This window comes from Tripterygium wilfordii, chromosome 17 (assembly GCF_013401445.1).
Source record: "Tripterygium wilfordii isolate XIE 37 chromosome 17, ASM1340144v1, whole genome shotgun sequence".
Lineage (NCBI taxonomy): Eukaryota > Viridiplantae > Streptophyta > Magnoliopsida > Celastrales > Celastraceae > Tripterygium > Tripterygium wilfordii.
The window spans coordinates 11696594-11721216 of NC_052248.1; the positions used below are offsets into that span (position 1 = coordinate 11696594).

At 37.2% G+C, this 24623-nt stretch overlaps 2 protein-coding genes and 2 pseudogenes across 6 annotated transcripts; 2 read left to right on the top strand and 2 right to left on the bottom strand.

Annotated features, from left to right (window-relative positions):
• The first annotated feature begins 719 nt into the window (after positions 1 to 719).
• Positions 720 to 9109, top strand: LOC119982499 (mitogen-activated protein kinase kinase kinase 1-like). 4 transcript variants are annotated; one of them, XM_038825920.1, is made up of 9 exons: positions 722 to 1894; positions 3324 to 3408; positions 3558 to 3620; positions 4316 to 4473; positions 5563 to 5635; positions 5740 to 5799; positions 6470 to 6580; positions 8017 to 8244; positions 8448 to 9109. In XM_038825920.1, the coding sequence occupies exons 1-8, from the start codon at positions 858 to 860 to the stop codon at positions 8233 to 8235; spliced, it is 1806 nt and encodes a 601-aa protein (XP_038681848.1). In that variant the 5' UTR covers positions 722 to 857; the 3' UTR covers positions 8236 to 8244; positions 8448 to 9109. The 4 variants fall into 4 exon arrangements, with proteins under 4 accessions (XP_038681849.1, XP_038681848.1, XP_038681845.1 ...); XM_038825917.1 differs by having other exon boundaries at positions 723 to 1894; positions 8361 to 9109; XM_038825918.1 differs by having other exon boundaries at positions 723 to 1894; positions 8459 to 9109.
• A 1681-nt stretch (positions 9110 to 10790) lies between these two features.
• LOC119982457 lies at positions 10791 to 14857 on the top strand. Of its 2 annotated transcripts, XM_038825840.1 has the most exons (3): positions 10791 to 11145; positions 11707 to 11777; positions 13494 to 14857. In XM_038825840.1, exon 3 carries the CDS (start codon positions 13507 to 13509, stop codon positions 14587 to 14589), a length of 1083 nt encoding a protein of 360 aa, XP_038681768.1. In that variant the 5' UTR covers positions 10791 to 11145; positions 11707 to 11777; positions 13494 to 13506; the 3' UTR covers positions 14590 to 14857. The 2 variants fall into 2 exon arrangements, with proteins under 2 accessions (XP_038681768.1, XP_038681767.1); XM_038825839.1 differs by lacking the exon at positions 11707 to 11777 and having other exon boundaries at positions 10793 to 11145.
• Positions 14858 to 15090: 233 nt separating this feature from the next.
• LOC119982458 lies at positions 15091 to 19669 on the bottom strand (annotated as a pseudogene).
• A 916-nt stretch (positions 19670 to 20585) lies between these two features.
• On the bottom strand, positions 20586 to 24220 carry LOC119982207 (annotated as a pseudogene).
• Between the last annotated feature and the right edge of the window lie 403 nt (positions 24221 to 24623).

Genomic DNA, 24623 nt, shown 5'->3' on the forward strand with positions numbered 1-24623 from the left:
AATCTCGTAGAAAACAATGAAGAGAGCGATATTGGACAAAATCCCCCCAACAAAGTAAGTATGTAATTTTTTATTTTAATTGTGTTAATATAATATTGTTAAACCCTTCCATGTTTGATGGCGGAAGACATAAGATTTATCCTCCAATATGGAAATTTTAACCACCATCTTTTTATTTTAGAGTGCGGTGTATATTTAGGAATTGATTGTTATCGTGATTTGACATTCCCTTTGTTGTTTCACTACAAAAAAGGTATGCAAGATTTTATTAGAATTTTTTCCAAAAGTCTTTTTTTGTCTATTTCTCCTTAATATAATTCAATAATATCAAGTCTTTTGTGTCTATTTCTCCACTTTCTAAACGTAATCCACAGAATTGATTTTGAAATAACCGTCAAAAATATTTTAATGATTATTAAAGGAAGGAAGTTGAGATATATATGGATGGGGAAAGGGTAGTTTAGGATATTAAATATTATATAATTAATATGTATGAAAGGGTTATTTAGGAAACTTAATGTGTGTATTGAAAACCAATTAAGAGTGTATTAAGTAATTGTGTGCGTTGAGTTTAATATCGTGTGTAAATATTGGCTCCCTAAAAATGTAGGCCCAAGAGAATTTTATGGGCCGCATTTTTCTAACGAGCTAGAATGGGCCGGACTCGAAATATGATTCGACGCGCTAGTTCCAGCCGAAACTCGAAAGCCCGTCTCACGCTGGCAGATGGAAATTGAAGTTTGACACGGAGCAGGTGCATTTATCATTGTCCGATAGACAACAGCGCCGCCGTCAACTCCTTGAATATCTCCCAACCGTATTTGGAAGCCCGAGAAGCAAGCAAGAAAGGGAAGTCGATGATGGAAGCTAATAAGCACAAGAAACGTCTCGTACCGAGACTCGATCGCCGAAACGCCGTCAAGAACATCGAATACGAACCCTCCTCCTCTTCCTCTTCCTCTTCCTTGGACCACCTGTCGCCCAAGCTCAGGACTCGCTCGCTTGAGCTCGACAGCAAAACCAGCTTTAGAGTTAATGGAATCGACGGCGAGTTCGACTTAATCTGCCGAAGCTTGGGGTTTTCGGGCCCCGAGGATTTTGCTATCCCCACCTCGGTTTGGGAGGCCATGAAGGAGCGGTCTTCTTCTGATATCGGCTTTCGATTGCAGGATAAGGTTGACGATTTCGTTGAACCGGATGGTTTATCGGATGAATTCAAAGCTCGACTAGTGGTTGGTGGAAATTTCGAGACAGAAATTGAGGATTCTGAGTTGAGGAATCCTTCAAATTTAGCTAATTTTGTTGTTAATCGAGCGCTTGCAAAGTTAAAAAGTGATTCCAAGTTAGCTAAATTGGAGAGTAGAGTTGGAAATGGTGGTGACGCTGGGCCATCTGAGTTGGTTGGTATGTTGAATTCGGCCACCGTCGGTACTTCCGTGGCTGGTGGAGGAAGGATTAGGGGTGTAAGGCCGCGAGCTTTGGCGCCGCCACCGGTGAAGTTGCCGCCGGTGATAGATACTGTAAGCTCAACCTGGGATATTATGAGGTCTTTTGCTCCCGATGTTGATGATAACTTGAATTCACCAGCGCCAGCTGGGGATGCTAGCTCTTCGGATGAAGAGGAAAAGGAAGTTGAGAAGAATGAGGCAGGTGATGATATAATTGTCGAAGCTGTAAAAGAGGAGTTGAATGGGGTTAGGATAAAAGAGGATGATGTTCTCTCCGAACCTTGTGCTACTTCGAATGATGGTGGTGGCGATGTCCCCAGTGAGATTATGGAGCCCGGGTATATCATTTCTCCTGATGGGAAATTAAGACGGAGTATCTCATCATGGCAAAAGGGAGAGCTTTTGGGGAGTGGATCTTTTGGAACAGTTTTTGAAGGTTACACTGAGTAAGAAATCACTTCTATTCTTATTTCGACCTATCATATATATTTTCTTGGGATCTTACATTCTTACTTCGAATAGGTGGGTGGAAAATATCAGAGATGAACTCAGAGTAGCTTTGGAAAAGATAGAAAGGATTTTGTAGGAATTATTATAGAAAACAATAAAAAAAAATAGAGGTTGTGTGTTTCGAGAGAAAATAGTTTAGTTTTTTACTTGTTAAATTAGTGTTAGGAGAAGATATGATTAATTATTTGTACCTATGTTTCGCACCTAGGAGTAGATGAACCTACGAAGAGGCAATTATGGAAGGAACTAAATAAGTTAATGCAAGTGACACTTAGTCATCATTAGAGGAGACCTATATGGACGTTTTGGAAAAATATGGCGAAGATTTTGGAAACTGGAGATGGAGATATAGTTTGATAGAAATGAAACAAGGGAAGTTATGATTGACACGTAATAAATGAAAAATATATGCACAGATCCCTATTATCTTGACCTTTTTTTTTGGGTAAGTCCTACTATCTTAACTGCTAATAATAAACTAATCATATCCTATCTTAGGTGATTCCCTAAGAATTATAAGTTGTAGGGAAGTTTATCACGCAATCCTAGGCTATGGTTCAGTTGGCAATAAGTTTACAGTGAATGGAATGGTTCAGTATTTTTTATATCTAATTATATCGAATTTGAATTTGAATTTGGGTAAATGACTACACTGGTAAAATGTGCATTGGCACTGCCTTTCTAGCAAAGAGCATCCAGATTCCAGAGAATTCTTGAGGTTTTTCAGCTGATGAACAGGAAATGGTATTAAATGAGTTGGTGGAGCTTGACGACTCAATGCAAACTATAATGTTCTATAATTTCCGGCAATGTTGAAGTTGGAAAGAATGGGGCTTTCCTCTCTAATTTGCTACTCAATTGACTGATAAATGTGTTCTGCAGAGCAGAATGCAAGAAATGAACCGAAAAATGGCGAGTAGATGGATAATTGACCAGTTTTTTATGCTTTCCCCTATTGATCTACTTCTTTATCCCATGGCTTGGAAGTGCTCAGAGAATGATATTTCAAAATGCAGTAGTTTTGTTATTGTAATATTTAGTAGTCTCCAAAACATGTTCTACCAAACATCACAATAAATGAAAACCAGTAGATGTTCAGTTTTTGTTCATGCACAATTTGCCCTAATTCTCTGTGGATGTTTTTTGGGAGGGAATCTGGCTTTTCATTTTCTTGCCACTTCATTCCTTTTGTTGTTTGCCCGCTTCTTCAGTTCTTTTCTGTTACCAATTTTCCTTGGTAAGACTTGTTTCTCACTGAAAGACTGAAAGTAGATCGACTCTTTACAGTTTACAGCACTTAGTTACTCAATTAAATGATAATGAAAACATATTTTACTGAAATGTCTGACAATTTATTTTCTTCAGTTATGGATTCTTTTTTGCTGTAAAGGAGGTTTCGTTGCTGGATGAAGGAAGCCAGGGCAGGCAGAGTATTTTACAACTTCAGCAGGTTAGAAACTTAGAATCTTTTGTACATCAAATGATCTAACATTGAGATAGTTGTTGGCTTGTTGGTTCTGTTTTGTTGAGAGGGCTATTGTATATAGTATCGTAGTAATGTTGAGATGTCTTTTTCTAATACATTGTTTACTGGCTCAGGAGATCTCTCTTTTAAAGCAGTTCAAACATGAGAATATAGTTCGATATCTTGGCACAGACAAGGTATTTTATGCACATCATCTATTATTTAAGCTATTGAATGTTCATGAATGAGAGTAACTTTGTCTTGTCAAGCATATTTGAAGGGGGCAGTTGGCTCGATTGTATCATCATGATGATAACCCTGTTCAGTTATTTCTGATTGCATTTCCTTGTCAATGCTTTTTTTTCTTGTTGAAATGGCACCATCACTTTCTTATTTGCTTGGACGGTCAATTACTTGAATTTGCATAGTATTACATAGGACGTCCTTGGTAAACAAAAACATGATCTGTTATATCGCTTAACTGCACTCCCTTAAAATGGAGCTGCAATATGAATTGTTGCTACCTTACTGATTTTCTTCACAGACACAAGGAGAAGCTTTGTGATTGTCATTTATATGCATCAGAGAACTAAGTGGATGTGTTTTTTTTCTGGGTATTGGCTTGTTTGGTCTTTGAAGTTGCCAAATAGAAAAACTATAGTGAAGCAAGTAGCTATATGTCATGAGCTTTGTATTTTGGTCTCCTTTGTTCTTCATAGCCAAACTGATTAATTGCATTTATCAATTTCTTTTTCTCTATTAGGCAGGAAAATTCTTTGATAGCTCTAACATTTTTATGCCTCTGCTTCTTCCATTTTAGTTTATATAACATTTGTGCAAATTGTCAACTGTTGGTGTTCTTATTTAATTTATTTGATATTGATGATATCAGGATGAGACTAAGCTGTATATCTTCCTTGAGCTAATCACAAAGGGCTCACTTGCGAAACTCTATCATAAATACCACCTAAAGGACTCCCAAGTCTCTGTATACACAAAGCAGATTTTAAATGGTTTGAAATATCTTCATGAGCGGAACGTAGTGCACAGGTAATGATTTCAGCCCAAAATTATTTGGTCTATAATCTTTCTTTTTTTTTTCTTCTTTTTGTTGAGTGCAGATCAGTGCTTGCTTGTTCTGATTTAAGCACAAAAATTATAGAATGTTTTGTTCTGCAGCTTTCTGAAATACGAGGGAAAGGAAACAGTGGGGATGTTATTACTATCTATATGAGCTGCTCGTGTTTATAGGAAGCTGTTCCAGATTGTTTCGCTTATCTTTAATGTCTAGACCACCCTAGCAACCCAAATTAAACTCATAGACTTTCAGATTATAAAGTAGTTCCAAAAGAAATGCACATAGGTTTTGAACTACAGGTTATTCAACAAGACGGTTAGTGAATAAGACAATGACCCCCTAGCCTGGATCACAAATGGCAAGTATTGTCCTTAACTGTACAAGGGGCAGGGTTCAAGTCTCACATTCCCATCTTTAATGTATTAATACTTTCATAAAGAAAAAAGTGTATTGAACTTTTTTGGTTTTTTTTCATATTGAATGCAAAAGTAACTGTAAGGAATTATGTGAGCAGTCATAAACACTTCTGCTACTTCATCCTCAATTTGTGATTTTATTAAACAAATTACCATTTTGACGCTATGATATTTTCTGTTCTTTTCATTGGAAAACAAGGCATTATATTGGGTGGTAGAAATACTTAGAGGGAAAGAGATATTCTGCGAGAAAGTGGTCAACACTTTTTCCACTTGGGGTGGTTTTGCATTTTTTTATTGCCTTATGTAAAATGTGAGGAAAAAATCAGGATCTGGAAGAAAAAGAGTCCACATTAATTCACATCTAAAAAAAAAACTAGAAGGTTCAAAATTTTCATTTCAGATGGATGCCAAAAGAGGATTCAATTTGGTGAAGCTCTGATCTAAACCAGTTGGTACTGGCTATATTACTTATTTTCGTTCTTTTTATTTCTTTTTGTGATTGTTACGAGTCGAAAATCCTAGTTGAAACCTGAAAAGGGCATTTAACAATTTTCTTTCTGTGTTTGTTTTTGTTTTCATCTTCTTTTCTTTTTTTCTTTTCTGGCTTTATCTTTCTTTTATTTTTTTTTTGTCATCTTCAAGGGATATCAAATGTGCCAATATTTTGGTACATGCAAATGGATCTGTTAAACTTGCTGATTTTGGATTGGCAAAGGTAACTTTGTAAATTTGTACCCTCCCTTTCACAACTTACCTATACTTTTTTAGGTATGAGACACGATATACCTAATGCCTGATTTCCACCCCTAATCTTCTCAGGCAACAAAACTAAACGATGTTAAATCTTCCAAAGGGACTGCTTTGTGGATGGCCCCAGAGGTTTGCCTCCTGTCTCTGAAATCTGCATGTGGTCAAGTGTAGAGAACTGCTTGTTCTCAATGCTAGCTGATGTAAATGTCTAGATCTGCACTTTTTATGCTGATGTTCTCATGTTTCATTAATTTTATCATCCTATTGTCTCTCCCTCTCTATATTTATTTTTCTTCTTTTTTGGTATTTTTAATGGCTTTTAAGTTGCTTGCTTGGTTTGGGACGATGATTCTCTGATAATTTTTTTCCTAACCCTTTGAGTTGGTTTTGAGAAGTTCGGCAGATGTAAACAACATTAATTGTCGTAGTTGGGATTTTTTTTTTCTAAAATGCATTCCAAATGACAAAGCAACACTTCCAGTTTTCAAGTTCTCTCCATGGGAATTCTTTCTGCAATGCTCTCATAGTCTTTCGGAAGACCCCTATATTAGATCTTGATTTCAAAACTTACATAAAACTGTGAAAGATGAGCTTTGCCTCTTATGATTTTAATAGATATTTGTGCAATCATGTAGGTATAAGTTTATAAGTACGTTGCATTTTGTAAATTCTACTCAGCTACCATATGTGCTAACTTGATTTGCAGTTCGTTAGATGAAAGTTACCCTTGAGTTGATGCGATTGGACATCAATACTCTTGAAGGTCCTTCTGTCTAACTGATTACTTTTGTAATAATAGGTCGTTAATTTAAAGAACCATGGCTATGGACTTGCTGCTGATATATGGAGTCTTGGATGTACTGTGCTAGAGATGTTAACTGGTCAACCTCCTTACTCTCACTTGGAAGGTGTATGTATTCTATTAACTATTTTGACACATATCCTTTCCTTTGTCCTCTTTTGGCATGTTTGAGAATCTTTCTTTAGTGTAGTGTATACATCTGGTTGGTTGAGTTAATATTTGCAAACTATAACTTTCACCTCTTATGGCACTACTCTGTCTTTAGGGCAGAGTTCCAATCCCCATTCCCATTATTTTTTATGAGGGGAGGTTAAAAAAGTACATAAATAATTGAGCAACACTGGCTCTTGCAGTCAAGATCCTCACTCCCCTGCCGTAAGGGTAGAGCTCAAATTCCCATCCTCATTGAACAATTGGAAAAAAGTAAAAAATTATTGCGTTCTAATTTCGATATTATAGTTATGTTGGTAGAAACACTTTGTTAGTTGTATAATTGGCACTGTTGGTATCTCATCCCATTGAGGTCCCTTGTTTCGTAGAAGATCTTATTCATAAAGAAAAATATTTTAAAATGAGTGGTTAGAGGTTTCATCTTGTTGCCGTTAAAGGACCGTGATGTCCATAAGAGAAGATGGAAGAGGGACTGAACCAGTTGCATGGCTAGAGTAATTATTTAACTTAAATTTCTAGATTGAGGATGGACAATGCTGTCCCTGAATGAAAGAGTAAAGAGAGATTGACCTAGTCACATAGCTATAGTCATTATTGCAATTTATATTCTAAAAAATTTCCACGATTTTTTTCCCTTCTGATGAATGTTTTTCGGGAAAAAAATATTAAATTTATAGACTTCTTCATTATGTGCTTATGCTACGTAGACAAGTTGTATGGCACAACTGCATACATACATAGCTGACATAAAATGTGTCGATGTTCAACTAAAACCTTGATGAGTTGGTGATTCGAAAAAAGATAAAGGATCCCACTTTCTGTCCAAATCAAGCCTTGGCACTGTTTCTCAACTCATCTACTTTAGACTCTGGCAATAGTGTATGCCCCTATTCTTCGACTGGAGTAGAAAACGATCCAACTTTTTAGGAAGAGAAGTGTTGGCTTCAGGGGTCCTACTAGTTCAAGTGATCAAGCTCCTCAACACCCTTCCCTAAGGGGTATTTTCACTAATTCTAGAGTCCCTGATGTGTCTGTCAGTTCAGAGCATATATCTACTGGAGACTGCAGTTACTTGTGTGGCAAGAGGGAATTTCAGTGGGTTTACTTCCTGTTGTTGGAAATGAAATTAGAGCAATCATAGCATATGTGAAGTGATAACAGTAAAACGTTATTGTTTTGGAGCTTGTTAAATGGGACAAGTGCTAGTCTTATAGTAAGTCATCTAACTTAATTAGCATTGAATTTTAAATTCATGTGTCAAGATGAGCTGTAATAAAGGTTTTTGTTGATCTATTGCGGTTGGCAATTGCCTGATTATGCACTTATGTCTGAGGTCAGATTTTTTTTTTCCTTTTCATGTACCGCGATGACAGATGCAAGCTTTATTTAGAATTGGCAGGGGTATACTTCCTCCAGTTCCCACTTCCTTATCAGGAGATGCTCAAGATTTTATTTTCAAATGCTTACAAGTAGACCCAAATGATCGACCTACTGCTGCTCAGCTGTTGGACCATCCATTTGTCAATAGGCTATTTCAAACTCCATCTGGTGCTGCTTCCCCTCATTCTAATGGCTTACATGAAGACTTTTGATCAACCGAGGTAATTTATCACCTTGGTTGTAGAGTTATCTTTTAATTCTTATAAAAATCATATGTAGACATAACAGTGATGGTTGCACCAGTGCTAATTCCTTTCGTTCTACTATGGAAATACAGATCTGTTATAGGATGAAAGTCTGCATATTCTGCGTCATTGATCTTCTGTGAAATTTTTTTTTTGTGCGCATATTATGGATTGCATGGATGATATAAAGGCACAATGTCGCCAACCGTGCTAGATTTTGGAAAAAGATTGCCAAGGGCATTGCTGCTGTTAATGCAAACGCCAAGTAGGCATTACATAGCAAACTCACACCTCCAGATGATTCTTTGCGTTGGAGCTAAACAGTACGGGCTCTGTGGAAGCATTGTGACCCATGAATAGTTTCATGCAAATATTGTTTGTTTGTGCAGTTTGCTTGCTTTATCTACCATTTTGTGAAGCAGAGAGAGCCCAGAGGTTTGTCAATCCGTTAAAGTGGAAAGGGAACCTGAGGTCACATGACTGGGCAAACCACCCAAATGAATCTCTTGCTGCCCGCCCACAATGTCTTGGCAGATGCATCTGGGCTCGAAGATTGGGGAGACTCATTAGCTGAAGGGGAAATGAAACCCTAATTTCTTCGGCTGAGGAGTAAGAGAGGGTAGGGAGATTGGAGGTTTTAGCTTTTAGTTTTTACCTTCCCCCAATGGGTAGGTGGGGGAGCGCATTGGTTATGTACATTAATTAATTTGTGTGCATATGTATGTATATGTATATATGTGCGTCTTATATGAGAATATGAGAAGAAATACACTCAGAGAATGTGTAAACTGACTTATTCCTCGAGTGCAAAGAGTTCACAAGCACGCTTCTGAATTTCTTCTTCAACTTGCTTGGTTGCTTCCTCCAACTTCATTTTGGAAGCCTTCACACAAACAATTTGATCAGGAAATGCTTCAACCCTACACAGTACTCTTGCCATTAACACTGACGATAAGAAATCCAGATTTCAGAAAAATTAATTTGGCAATGAAATTTTTAGAAATCGATATAGGATGGGCAATGAGCTTTCGGCTAAGCAATCAAAAATATGAGTCATTGGACCATACCTTTGGAAATAGTTTATTCAGCTTCAGAAAATAGATGCAGGATACAATCACCAAAAGATGAAAACAGGTAAGGTAAAGATTGTGCAAGTTAACCCTGCAACTTTTAAAATCTAAGCAAAATAGACTAGATAGTAGATGCTACAGAATTGAGTATGGCTGTTAAAAACCGAACCAAATCGAAAATCAAACCGTATTTTTTAGTTTGGTTAGGTTTATTACGGTTCGGTTACGGTTTGTATATTTGGTTTTCAGTTTATGATTCGGTTCGGAAATTATATTTTCCGTTTAAAACCAAAAACCGAAATTATTTTTACATATATTTTTATCATATATATATATTTGTGTTATGTAGTTGATGTTACAATAACCACGTTTACTTACTTAGTGTAAAGTTAAACATTTGTGTTTAATGTTTTATATATAATTACAATATAATCAATATTACTTAATAAAATTACAATATAATTAGATAGGATAATGCTTGAGACCACAAAAAATAACCCCAAAAGACCCCCATTTAATGTGGAGTGTTGGATGTGAAGTGGGCTCTACAAGTGGGTTTTTAATCAATGATTAATTTGATGCCACATAGATTTGAAGGACTTTTGGGGGTCAAATTTTGGGGGTGTCTAGCATTGTCCAATTGGATATGGGAAATAATTTTCCAATTATATCGGTTTAAACCAAAAACCGAACCAAACCAAACCGCTTCCACCCTTAGAATTGAGAAATATTAGGGGTGGCAAAAAATCGTTTTCGGGTCGGATAATATCACGTGTTTACGAAATATTTATATGTTCGGACCCTAATTCAAATTGAATTTCAGACATACTTAATTGACCAAATTCGGATTGATTTAATTCTAGACAATAATCTAATTCAGGTTAGGGTCTAAAACAAGTAAATCGACCAAGGTTTATGTCATTATGTGTTTAAACCGGATAAAAATTTTGTTTTTGGACACTACTTCGAACGTAACTTATGTCTAAACTTGATTTAATTCAAGTTGAATAAATTCGATCATCCGAAACATGAGAGTTTTGTCACCAGTAAGAAATACCATGGAGCGATAGGATCCTTTGGTTTAACTTCTTCGGCACGCTGTGCCTAGTGTCTACTTTATGCGTAGTGACGTAGTCCAGAATCTAGATCGTGTCTGACATTGGGGCTTCGGATTTCTACTTCGGGTCGGGTGGGGGAAGATGGGGCCGTCCAGGGTGTTCCCCTTTCTTTTTTTACCGAATGTTATCTTCAAAGTCTTATGCTACGCCCACTTTCATTAGTGCGCGTGGGACGTTGTTTTCAATAGGGGCGGCTTTAAAGTTGGCGGAGTGATTAGCCGAGCCAATGAGGAAAAGATGCTTAACGCATAAGCTGAAGCACGAACTGCACCGCTCATATAGGCGCGTTTAAGTAACAGGCAGTAGAGTCTCTCATGACTACTTAAGCATCACGAGGAGCGTCCTCTTCAACCTCCTTTCGTCGCGCGTGGATATGCTGAGGAAGAGGAGGAAGAGGAACAGACAGAGATGAGAGAGAGAGAGAGTGGCGTAGAAATCACTTGACGAATCCGATCTCTCAGTCGCTCCAACAAAAAGCTTCTTGCGAACGCAAAAGGGGGAACGTGGTGTTCGTCTCCCGCCCATAACTGTCTCTCACATCGGCCATCTATTTCGTCGCCTAATCTTTGGATTTCGTGTTGGAAAACCCTAATCTTCTTTATTTGATCGCTCTTCCCCATTTGTTCTCTTTTCCTTGCTTCGCTTGTATTTCGATTGACGTTTTCTCCATCGCTTCCTACGTTTTCCTGGTACGTATGACCTCCTTACCAACATAGATATATTCGGCGTGCCTTTCTGATGCTTTGTTTGGTTACTGAGAAAAAGATTCAAATTTTTTTATTGGTTAATTTTGTGCTTCAGTTCTCCTTTATTGGATTGGGAAATCGGTATTATCCGGCGAATTGAGCGTCCGAAAACTTTCTGCGTGATTTTTAGTTGAATTGTGTGAATCAGATTGGGATATTCAATTTTTGGGTGATTCTCTTTTTTCAGGCAATGAAATAATGAAGAATTGATGCGATTGTTTGTTTAATTTTTCCTCCAATTTTAAGAATTTTTGCACATTTTTTAGTTTTCATTTGTTTCTCATCCGCTCATCGTCTTCAATAATAATAATGATGATGGATCTCTGTGGAGAAATGATCGGACCATGTGGCTGATACTTAGCCCCACGTTCTTTTATTAGTTTATTGGGATGAATAGCCTGCTGATTGCGTGATTCTTTGGCTAACCACTTTTTTTTTTGACTTGTTTAATATAATTCTCTGACTTTCTATCTGTTTATCGCGTGAATGTTGCTACTATATCAGATGCATTCTGTTCGCTTCAATTAACTTGTAACTGGACTTCTTTTTCGATCCAGATTTAAGAGAATTTCAAGGTTGATCCTTTCTTTTGATTGTTTGTATAATTCTCTGGACTTCTGGCCTTAATTCTTATTAGCTAGGAAGTTTTAAGCGAGAGAGCTATTTACAATAAGTGTTTTTTTAATCGGAATCAGGTAGCTTTAGTTGAAATTTTGTTGTTTATATGTTTGGCGTTTTATATTATTTTTCCCAAAAATTATGTTTATCTGGGTAATGTCGGATGCCTGTTAATTTGAGTCGCAATATTCTATTCCAGGTTCTGAATTATTGGCCTCCAGAGTGTTATGCTTCGAACAACCAGTAGAATGGATACTTTAATTGAGTATTTGTTTTTCTGTCTCATAATTTTGCTCAAAATTGGTTTCTTCCTCAAACGGTCTAATATCTAGTCTCCATTTTTTTCAATGCGAGAATAAAGCCCCAAATATTTTGAGCAACTAATATTTTTTACCCAGATCGCATTCTTACCTTGGTAACAATTTTTATGTAAGTGAGATTTTTTCATCCCTATATATATAACTTATATCTGCCATGTATTCCTGTGGGTATTGTGATACTGTGAATAAACAACTTCAGTTTTCCTTGAAGAATGATTCAACATAATCATACTTGTCTAGAGAGTATTGTCCTAATTCATTTTTTGGCATACATTCTGATGGATAATTGTAGTTTTTTTCTTTCTCCTCATTTTATGTATTCCTTCTTATTTACAATGTGTCACCTTAATTCAGTGTGTATAATATAGTTTTTTTCCCCACTTCATGTTATTTTTCAACGTCGAGTACTGTTTTTTTTTTTTTTAAATTTTCCTTTCATACAAATTTAGGAAGAAGATCTGTTAATGATGGGATACCCAATAGGTTCATAATAATTGGTGTTTTTTTTGCAATCAAAGAAGAGTATAAAAGGCCGCTTCAAGGAAAATAAAAGATTCAAAGAATTTTTTGCATTGCATAACTTAAATCATATGCACATCCCTGTTTCCTCAGCCGTTTAGTTTTTATTCTTGGTAGTCTTATCCCAAAGCAATTGTGCCAGATTTCTTGTCAAAATGAGTTTAAAATTCCTTGGAATCTCTTTTGCTCTCTAGTATTTTGTGTTCAGCATTGTCGGCTTCGGCTTGCAATGTTTTCATTTGAGTTTTCCTTTTGGAATGGAACCATTTCTGATGATTTAGGGAGTGGCTTAACTGGCTAGAAGCATATTAGCTGATAATGTTATATCGGTTAAGACTGTCATTTAAATTCACTGAAATGTTTGCTTTTGGAAATTTCCTTAAGATCTATCCTCAAGTATCCTGAGCTTGTTGGTTCCGGACCTTCGGGTACTGCCTTTCATCCAATTCCTTGCAATCTAATAGCATCTTCTTTCTTCATAGTTTGTGAGGTTATCGGTGTAATTCCGCTTAGTTTTGAGGATACTTGCTGATAAAAAGGTGGTCAATTATTTCAGTGTTACTAATGTGCTAGAGTTCAAATTATAGGGAGAAAAGATTAGTACATAAATTAGTATATAAAGCTGTATGTGCTCGAGGATCCTCTCCTTTGTCCTTGAGTTGATCATAGGTTTTCTTGGCAGAAACGAATATCATGCACTGACAACTTAAGCCTGCTTCATTTAGTGGAGGAAAAAAATGGCTAATCTGTTTTAAGTTCATAATTTTGTTTTTTGCTTTGATAATTCCTCGGTTATGAATGTGAAATAAAAAATTCTGCTGTATGATTTGCCAGGTTTAGTTTTCCAATGGCAAAAGGTGGCAGGGGCCGACGTAGAATTGCATCTCGACAATACCGGTCAACACCATACCCATTGATGTCCTGCAATCAGGATATTTCAATGGACTTGTGCCCAAGGAGATGCTCCAAAGGCTTGGACAAGAAAGATTGGGAAGATGTAACTTGTTCTGTGTGCATGGAGTACCCACACAAAGCTGTTCTTCTTCTGTGTTCCTCTCATGACAATGGTTGCCGTCCCTACATGTGTGGAACTAGCTTTCGCTATTCCAACTGTCTCGACCAATATAAGAAAGCTTATACTAAAGTGATACCATCCAGTGGTACTGTTGAGAATCCAATTGTGGTGTCAGATTCTGGTTGGCGTGTTGAGAAGTGTGAAGTCTCTGAGCTTGCCTGCCCCCTTTGCCGGGGCCAGGTAAAAGGATGGACTGTGGTGGAACCTGCACGAGAATATCTAAACGAGAAAAAGAGAAGCTGCATGCAGGATAACTGTTCATTTGTTGGAACGTTCAAGGAGCTAAGAAAACACACGAGGGCAGATCATCCTTGTGCACAACCACGTGAACTGGATCCAGTTCTTGAGCAAAAATGGAGAAGACTTGAGCGAGAGCGTGAACGAGACGATGTCATGAGCACAATAGGATCAACCATGCCGGGGGCAATGGTTTTTGGAGATTATGTTATAGAGGGAAATCATTATGATTTTGATATGGATGAAGATGGGGGATTTGATGCAGATGGAGGGAGGCATGGAGGCTTTGGAGTAGGTTTGGATGGTAATCTGGTTAACGTCTTCCTCCTCTTGCATCATGCATTTGGCCCATCAGGTAATGACCTAAGTAGACGGCTTAGACAGTCTGAAAGGGTGTACCACCATCCAACAAATGATGGTACTGCTGGTGTTCGACACAGCTCTCCTGTTGGCAGCTTGGATTCATCTGATCAAGATGATTACAGTGACAGCAACAATGACAATGGTGATGATGGTAGTCTCTCATTAGTTAACCGCCTTCGGCGTCATGGTAGGGTTCTTTTGGGACGATCTGCTAGGAGACGAAGGCGTAGAGAAGCCAATGGAAGTCATGGATAGATCAAATAGTACTGCATAAAATGGAAGAAGGGGACAAAGATGTAGGTACATTGCCTTTTGATAAAAAAGTTGGTAGAAAGTAAAAGGTAATTCATACAACTCAATTTGCACATTAGCAATAGGTCGTATTCCTTCCATTTTGTCATCTTCTAGTCTTCATCCTCACTGTCTTCCATATTCTCTATGCAGCAATAATATGTAAACTGGTAACTATAATGAAGTTGTTCTGGGATATCCACTGTGCTTGTGTTACAGGTGGGATGTATAATTGAGGCATGGCATGCTAATTTATTGTCTGAAAAGATAATTAGGTATGGTATATGGCCAGTCGCCAGTCGCCAGTCGCCATGCCAGTGCGCTCTTTTGTAAATCTAAAAGAGGGTGAGAGAAATTTGCTCTCTTATCATGTGTACCAAGCATATATGTACGTGTACAAACTTTTGTACTTTCTCGTTGGCTCCAGCATCTGCTATTGCACCATGATTGATACTGATTTCAATGTTTTAACCAGTAATCAAAGCAAAGCCATGAAAAAGAACAGCAAATGGAGAATAGTGTCGTTAACAATCACCAATCCGCTCTAGTATTACAATTTTTTCCCCTCCATTGTAAGAACTGGATGATGCAGTTCCATTGCAAATATTGATTATGATGAACTGACAAACAATCAGACCACCCATTCAGCTGGTCCCAAACCAGTAGCCTGGTTAACTTGCTGGATGCAGACTGCAGACCATGGGAGTTCGATATTCTGAAACACAGGTGGAAACTAGAAGATCCAGTGTCCCCTATCAGACAGGCTAATGGTATTAACATGGAAGAAGAGACCTGCAATTGTGAATGAAATGCCCATTAGCTCAAAATTAAATAAATGGCATACATAATCCAACAAAGCTTTTTCCAAGTAATCATACCATGCCCAATAAAAACATTTAGACTCATGTTCTTGCCACAAAATAACTTCTTTAATATGATTGTCTTTTAGTCCAAGTAATCTACTTCCCCTTTATTGGTCCAAAATTGCCATTATATTTACTTCATTACTAAGGCCACTATTACAAGCAAAGCAAGAATGTGACTCAGCGGTAGAGTTGCATGGGCACCTAGAGGTCATAGATTCAATTCCTAGAAATGATCTCCACAAATTATTTGGGGGTAAGGTCTTTGTACATCTTGTCTATCCACAAACCCGCACGCTACAGGAGCTTTGTGCGCGGGAGTTGTTTACCTTCTTTTTTACTAAGGCCACTATTGCCAGCTATTTTTGGTTTCTACGAACATGATACACGCCGGCCCCTAGATAGGGGTAAGGAATGATACAAATAATACTACAATTTCTCAAAGGAGTTCATGGATATGGAGGGGAAAATAGACAAAGAAAGGAACAGTTATCTGACCAACAAAGGGTACCAACAAACAAGCTGCAACAAATAACAAAAGTTAAACTTCCTAAGCTGCATGAAGTTGCCAATGTCTTCCCCCTCTGATGAAAGCATCAGGTCTCTTCTCAGTAATAAATTACTAGACCAAACACGAAACACTAATATTTTTATTTTGTCAAACCTGATTGTAAACTACACACCACGGCAAACCTCCAATTGCTTTGTATTCTCTTGCAATACCTGCCAAGCAAAGTATATGTATTGAATAAATTACTGGCCTTCACAACCATGAATCCAAAGATGTTCTCAGGCATATGGAATGAATGCCAAGGTAAGTCACCTAATATATTCTAAACGAAGAGATGGTCAGAATACAAATATTGAGAAGTAGAAGAAAATTTTAGTTCTCACTTCTCGAATGTAATTTGCTACTGCCTTGCAGCCTTCTATTGCAAGTTGCATGATGTCCTCAAAGATGTCCATTGGTAACTTAGCATCCATCTGCATTGTTGAAACATCATGGTTAATGCATTAAGTAAAACTTCTTGACTCAATAAACAGAGAATGTTGCCAAGCCAAAATGAAAATCATAAATGCTCGATGTAGAGGTCCAAGAAAGAATCATATAAATTGAATACTGAAAATTGTCAAAAACTATTACAAGCACTTGAATTTAAAACCAGTTGTAGAAAAGCTCTAGCATGAAACCAAACAAAAAGATGCGCATAGAATGTAATAAAAAGAAATTATTAAGTACCCATTGCACTTTGTTAATCTGTCACAGAATTTACTTCTATAATTTTATAATATGATCCTTCAAAACAGAAATTATTATTATGCTAATGTGACATTCCCCTGAAGTATATGATTTACCATGAATTTCTTTCCGGTTACACCATGAGGTTTTCCAGTTGGTCCATTTGGAATTTTTCTTTAGCAGGAAGGAGAGGGTGAAGCCATGAAGGGAAAACATAATGGAAGTACATGATACAACTCATGATGAAGAGGCAAGATACCTTTTTTCCTTTTCTGAAAAAGAAAATTGTAAAACATCTTAAGTTGTACTCACTATAGAACAGAGGCATTATGGGTCAACTGCCATGTGCATCTAGTTAAGTGGCTTGGTTGGGACTTGGGAGGAAGTTAGGCACCTTCTGCAATATCCTTTGCGTTGAAAATATATTTTCCCCCAAGAATATTATGAATATTCCACAAGCTGAACTGCATCTACCTTTAAGTAGTTATTGAATAAAATAAAACTAGTAATCTAATCTATCTTCGAGTAAATGGCTCAAAGCCTCAAACTTTTCTTTGAACACTAACCTTTAAACTTTACTAAATGATGGCCACATATACCAATATTGTGGAGCTATATTTCAGTCTTTCAGTCCTCATCTGATGAAAGAAAAAAATAAAAAAACAGAAGAAGAAACAAAGAGAGAGATTGTAGACAATGCAGTGTGAAAGGGATAGGAGCCTTTGCTTGAATACACAGCACATGCAACAGTGCCGTTTTAAAGTCTCCATTACAACAAATGCAGTATACTAAAAACCCAATCTATGAATCAACACAAACCTTAAATTTAAATAAGAAAAATAATCAAGAAATACATTCCTCAGATATTTACCTGCAGTAGAGTCACTTTGTCCAATGTAGGGAGTATTCCAACTGTGACATCAGGGCCTCCAGCACTATCTTCAAGGTAGTTCAAATCTGTTCTTTTAAAAAAAACCAGTTAAGCTCCTAAGTCCTAAACAGAACTTGATATCATGGTGATAATACTGGATAAATTAGTAAAATAATAATGAACATCTGAAAAGGCTTTACTGAGGAATTTACCAAGCAAAGAAGTGTTATTGAGGTAACCAGCACTACAGGACGTAACAAGGTCACACATTGGAATCCCAGCATCAGCAAGGGCTAGAGACGCAGCATTGATACATGCAGATCTAGTGCCTATAGACAACACATTCCAAATTCAAGTACAATAATTTCAGTTCTACGTGATGATAAATTTCAATATAATTCACCAAAGCAACCTGCTAATTTCAGAACAAATTTCCCAGCACTCAAAAAAACGATGAATCTTTTTTCATGATGAGCATAGGATGAGCTCTGTCCATTTGTAACCCCAGAAAACTAGTCAATCCCGAGCTCATTAGATGGAGGTTGGAATTAAATGAAAAAGGAAAACTTGGAACACATATCCAAAGTATATTCCATCTCACATGGCTCATAAAATTAGTCCAACACTTACCCTTCATTCAACTATACATTTTTTTTACGTTACAATAACTATGAACTTTAATGACCTTTGGGCCTGAGTGGATCACTGCATTCCACAATGGGTGGGATGGGTGACAGTTGTGCATTCTGGATTCATTCCAACTGAGAACATTTGTAAATTTTGTATGAGAGTAGGCATTCGTAAGGCATAAGAAAAACAGAAAGAAAGGCTGCTGATGTGTTTGGGTATAGGCTAGCATTGGTCTTCCATGCGGGGGTGTTGGTGGTGGAAAGGGTGTGATGAATTTTTTTTCATATCTTCATGTCTGCATGTCATCCTCAAACAAATAATTCATAATTATATGGGACAAAACAAACTTGTCGAAGTAAGGAACCATGAAGTATATGTTTTTATTAGATTCCATTTTAAGAGAGTTGAAAAAGCACTATCTCATCAAGTTTCTATACATCTGCCCTTTCTCAATGCATTCCTTTAGACAAAGACCCATTAACGAGCAGGTAGACATGACCACATGAGTACAATTTTTAATTTTCCAATTATTTTATAAAAATCTAGGAGCCTTTTTCTCATAAAGAGAAATAAGTTGGATTTCATGTCACAACAAAGAATAAAACTGTAGGAAAAATCACACATGGATCATAACTTCTTAAATTCACATTAAAAAGAAGACTTGAAGGATTTTGTCTTAGGATCCAGCCCCGCAAAGCCAACTACAACTGAGTATTAAAATACCTCCATCTGCTTGGAGAACTTGTACAAAAATGTCTATCTGCAGAAGACATATATAAGGGCTCAGAAAAGAGTAATAAGCAGTACCCATTCAATATATAAGGGTTTAAAAGAAATTGTAATAGAACCTGAGAACGAGGCATCAAGTGAGTCAATATGCAAGCTTCCACTGTCTGGCGTATAACTAGAGATAACTCTGTGGATCGCCTAAGTGGAACACAACAGGTTCATATTTAATACAAGAATTACCCATCTTCCATATACGTAAAATGTCAACGAGAAAAAAACAGTCCATAGCTTATACGAGGAGGGAGAAAAGAACAAAACCTGTCACCCTTTGGTTTTCTCAAGGAGACGACAAGTACCCATCAGCTTTGGAGACGGCACCAATCTGAGCTCGAAGTTGCCTCATCTGAGATTGGAAAAATAACAAGGAGAAGATTGGAAATCGATTATTCATACAAAGACGATGATTATTACAAAGAGGGTAAAGGAAGGATAGTGAGATACTTCCATGGCGCGGCGACCATCTAAACGGAGTCCTTCAGGATTCACGAACTCCATCTCTGAGTCTGTCAAATATTATAATCAAGAAACAAAGGTAGAGAGAGGGAAGACGCGGCGGCCTCCGACGGGAGCGATTGTAGTTGTACCACAGAGGAATGAGAAGGGTAAGGTGTTGTTTGGTTTGGCCCGTTTATTGTTTTTAACCTTTTTTTATTTTACCAAAAAAAACCAAAAACATAGGTGAAAACTTTTACTTCAGAAATGTTATGGATTCCAACAATTAGTATCCCGTTATTTTTGAAGTATGCACAAAACTTGATGTAAGTTATTGGCTTCGCATATTTTGTTTCAAAAATGCTTAAGATGTATATACAAAATTTAATGTGCACGTATTGCTCAATTATTAGAATCTTTTTATCTTTTTCGATTTTGCTTTCCTTATATAAAAAACATTGGATTGTGTTATTGCTGTTACACTTACACAACTCTTGTCATTTTTATTATATGTAACGTATTTTATGTTTAGAAGACAATTTTTAGGTATTACACATCAAAATGTGTTTTCAATAAACACAAATATAGAATGGAAATCCAAAAACCAAACAATACCTAAATGAATCCGGCGGTAATTCACAGAATTTAAAATTCTCATCTAATGTTTTGAGACATCACACCCTCACTTGTGTGTTTTTCTCCACCGCACTTATTCTCATTCCACTATCAAATGAGAATCTTATGAGACTTTAGGGAATTAACTCCCTCAGTCCCTCGTCATAAAACATTCATTCCATTAAGATCTTAAATACAAGCCCTTTCGAAGGCTCCTAGACCATTACAAAACATATAACAGGTACCAGTAAAGTGACACCCATTCAATGGCAGGAGAACCAGCTAGCAGGATGGATTGCATTCTACAATGTGACTGACACCCATTCAATGGCAGAACATGCTACTGTAAAATATGGCATTAACTAACAACGCCATGTAGTACACAACAAGAACCAACAATGCAGAAAAATAACACAGAAAAAAGAAATTTACTGCAATTAGTAAATTCAAGATAAAGGGGTTCTGACTTCACAAGGCTTTAAGCCTATGTGGCTGTAGTTTGTAAATCTAACCAGTAAAATTGGTCGAATGAGATACGTATAAATGAGATGATTTTACAAATTATATCTAATACACGTATAATGAAGCGAGAAGTGACAGTCGCAAGTAGAAGACATTGGAAGAAAGCCTGTATATATGATGGGACAACAATATATATGACGGTCATACTACTCATGCATCTCACCTCTAATCATGTTATTTTCCATCCAAAAGCGAAAAAGAGAACTGATCTACAAAATGATTCTCAAACTCAACCATCTTCCCCACGAGGATCCAACAAATAAATCCAGAAATGTCTGCGATCAAGCAAATATTTCTATGAAAGAATGGATCGGATGGAATTGGAAAATAAAAAGATTTGTATGAGTTATACCTTTTCGTCACCACTTTCTGAAAAATGGTTTGCTATGAATATATTAGATAATAGATACATGTGACTCAACTGGTTGGCAAACACGAATCCTCCATTTTCAAAACCCTAAAGAAAATATCATTCATCAATGCAAGCCTGAATCACTAGTTGGTTTACTCATGCAATCACCCAAACTAAGATAAGCGGTGTTGTTCTTACACATAAGTGAGTATAACTATGGAATAAAAAGAAGCTTATTCCTTTCCTCAAAATTGAAATACTAAAAGATTAGGCAGGCTTGTCAGAAGTCATACGCACACTAAAGAATGTTTCCAGTGCCCACTTACCCGTTAACTCTCCTTTTGAACCTGAAGGACAAAGGCATCAGGGCTAAATTAACACGGCCATCCCACAACTGTTAAATATATAATGCTCAAAGGGAAATTGGTCATGTGAAACTGTAACATGAGAAACAGTTGATTAATCAAAGAGTACCTCTCCAAGAGCATAAAGTGCAGCAACAGCTTAAGGTCCTGCCATCTTTAAAGCAACTGACCTGAGTTACAAAAAGAAAAACAATTGAAGTTCAATTTTTAATTTTTCAAGGAGCAACAATTCTAAGAAACCAGAAAAAGAAGTTATTAAGAAACGAGGAAAAGGTACATGTTTCATGTTTGCTTTGGCCACAAAGCCAATCTCATCAAATATGTATTTTTGCCAAGATTTGACTTTCCTGAGCACTGCATTACCACTCATCATTGCAGGAGCAGTTCCCCTTGATAAAGTGGTGAAATCTATTTGAATCTCTTAAGATGATAGTCCTTCCTGTAGTTTTAGACACAAACTTCATAAACAGGGGCAATCACCACATACACGTATGTTTTTCATAATCCTTATAGGTTTCTCTCCGTAAGGAATTTTGATCAATCCAAATGCAAGAGCAAGCTTCTCACTATGAAAAACAGAGCGATTCAAACTTCTCTTCCTCCCCTAGATCATGTAGGACCAATTTTTTATCGGGAGTAAAGCCAGTTTCCTGCAGTTTCCTTATCATTTTGTTCAGTACTTTGTAAATTACTTTTGTATCTGGATGAGCTCGATCATCTGATACAAACTTGTGAACCTTGTTATCGATCTCAATCCAACTGTAAGCAGCAAACTTTTTAACATTCTTCTTCTCCATCAAGAGAGACCTAACATATGCAACCTCTTTCCATCTGCCGCAAGCAGCATACATGTTGGAAAGCACGATGTAAGGTCCAGCATTTAGAGGCTCTAATTCAAACAGATGTCTGGCTGCCATCTCCCCATGGTCAATATCCCCCTTCAATGCACAAACAGATAAAAGGGATGTCCAAACAAGCTGATTTGGCTCATGAGGCATATTTTCTATTAGATTCATGGCTCTAACAATACAATCATAACGACCAAGGAGATATATCATACAAGCATAATGATCTAATGTAGGTGTCATTCTATGCACTTTGCTGATCGAGTCAAAATATCTCTGTCCTTCAACAAGCAAGCCAGCGTGGAAACAAGCAGATAAAACAGCTACGAAAGTAACGCTGTCTGGCTTCAGATTTTCGTGCAACATCTTTTCATAAAGATTAAGGGCCTCTAAATCCTGTCCATTTTGTGCACAACCCGCAATCATAGTATTCCAGGAAACCACATTCCGAGCTGGCATCATATTGAAAACAACAATAGCATCACTAGTAACTCCACTTTTGCAATACATATCAACAAGGGCGCTAGATACCAGCAAATTACTATCAATGCCCATATGAATTGATTTTCCATGAATAACCTGACCATGATACAGAAAAGCTAATTTGGCACAACAACCAACTACACTTGAAATTGTAAAACTGTCGGGCTTAACATCCTGCAATAGCATCTCATTAAACAACACCAATGCATCTTCTTCCTTCCCATTCTGCGAATAACCAACAATCATTGCTGTCCAACAGAACTTATCCTTTTGATTCATTTCAGTAAAAAGTTTGCTTGCTTCATCCGCATATCCAATTTGAAAGTAAGCACTTAGAACATTTGAAAATGTTATTTGGTCAGGCTTCAACCCCGAAAACTTCATTTCACGAAATAATTCAATGCACTTAACAGGATGACCATTCCTTAGATATCCAGAAATCATGGAATTCCACGACACGACGGTCTTATGAACAGTTCTATCAAACAGCCACCCTGCATTATCTATCTCACCACACTTCATGTACATGTCGGTCAAAGCATTCCTTATAAATAAATTCCCTCCCATACCACCACAAACAACAATCCTCCCATGAATCTCCCTCCCTCGCCTCACGTCCAACAAATGCGAGCAAGCCTGTAATGCGCTCACATGTGTATGCTCTGTTGGCTCAACACCATCCTCCTGCATCCTTGAAATCACCTCCAACGCCTTGATCGAACTCCCATCCCCAGCAAGACCCGCAATAACTGTATTGTACGAGACAGAATCACGAGAAGGCATCGAATCAAATATCGCCAACATATCCTCAGCAGAAGCCAACCTCGAATATGCAGAAAGCAAGGCGTTCCATGAGAATATATCTCGTTTGGGCATACCATCGAACAAGTTACGGACATCTGCAAGATTTCCCCATTTTGCAAACAATTGAAGGAGGCGATTGTGAAGGAAAGAGTTGTGTGGTTCAAACAAGTGAATTTCCATGTGGGCTTGAAGCCGTTTGGCTTGATGAATATCATTGGCTCGGAAACAGTCTAGGACAAGGCGTGTGTAGGCTTCTTCGGTTGCCGGGCCACGAGAATATAGGGAGTCTATGGCTTGGAGAAGCTGTTGCTTCACTTTCATTGTTTGTGCTACGAAGGAACAATTAATTCAATGCCATGTATCATGAAAACTGATAAATCATGCACGAACAGAAGTGCTAGCCAACAAACAAACCAAGGGAACAGATACCATACAGTCGCCATTTCTATCACAGGGTAAGGTAACTTTTCATCACTATACACCGAATTTTCCAACTTAGGAATTCAACAATTAAAATTATTTCAATGTTTACATATGGGCATAATTTCGATATTTCGGTCATTCAAACTCGTGACATGTGACATGTCTTGTTGATCGGACAAAAAACATTCAGTAACAAACATGTTTGACGGTGCTTATGTGACTTGATTTTGTGCAGTAAACCCTCCAATAAATCAAGGAGGACGAGGTAAAGAGATGCACGATCGATCGGGAACGAAGTGAACAAAGTTGGACAATTCAAGAACGAGGTAGCCGATCTCATCTAAATTGAGCTATACAATCTCAACTAACAAGGGGTTGTTGGGTATTAGAAATTTTCTCCTCTTATACTTTGATTGTAACATTGCAATATGGGTTTGTAGGGTTTTCATATCTCTCTCTTTGTACTTGGTTTGGAACATTATTTGCGTCCACTTAACAATCAAATAATTTATTTTTATTGATTTTTTTTATATGTTTGTGGTTCTTGTTTTTAGATGTTTTGTGGTATCTCGAATCTTAGATGTTTGTAGTGCTTATTTTTGTTGAAATTTTGTCGTGTGTAAGTACTGTAACAATTTTAATTATTGGATTCCTAAATTAAAATGTTTCAAATTTCAATGACTAAGTTCAAACTCATCAACTCTTTCCAAAAGTTGCATTACATAGTTGTTTATTTTCATTACTTAATTTTATATGTTTTTGTT

What these genes read in the sequence shown, in the direction of transcription:
- LOC119982499 (XM_038825920.1), top strand. Translation starts at nt 858, where the DNA reads ATGATGGAAGCTAATAAGCACAAGAAACGTCTCGTACCGAGACTCGAT. An exon ending in CTGATTTTGGATTGGCAAAG is followed by an intron (nt 5,636 to 5,739) that starts GTAACTTTGTAA and finishes TAATCTTCTCAG; the next exon opens with GCAACAAAACTAAACGATGT. An exon ending in CTTACTCTCACTTGGAAGGT is followed by an intron (nt 6,581 to 8,016) that starts GTATGTATTCTA and finishes CCGCGATGACAG; the next exon opens with ATGCAAGCTTTATTTAGAAT.
- LOC119982457 (XM_038825840.1), top strand. Translation starts at nt 13,507, where the DNA reads ATGGCAAAAGGTGGCAGGGGCCGACGTAGAATTGCATCTCGACAATAC.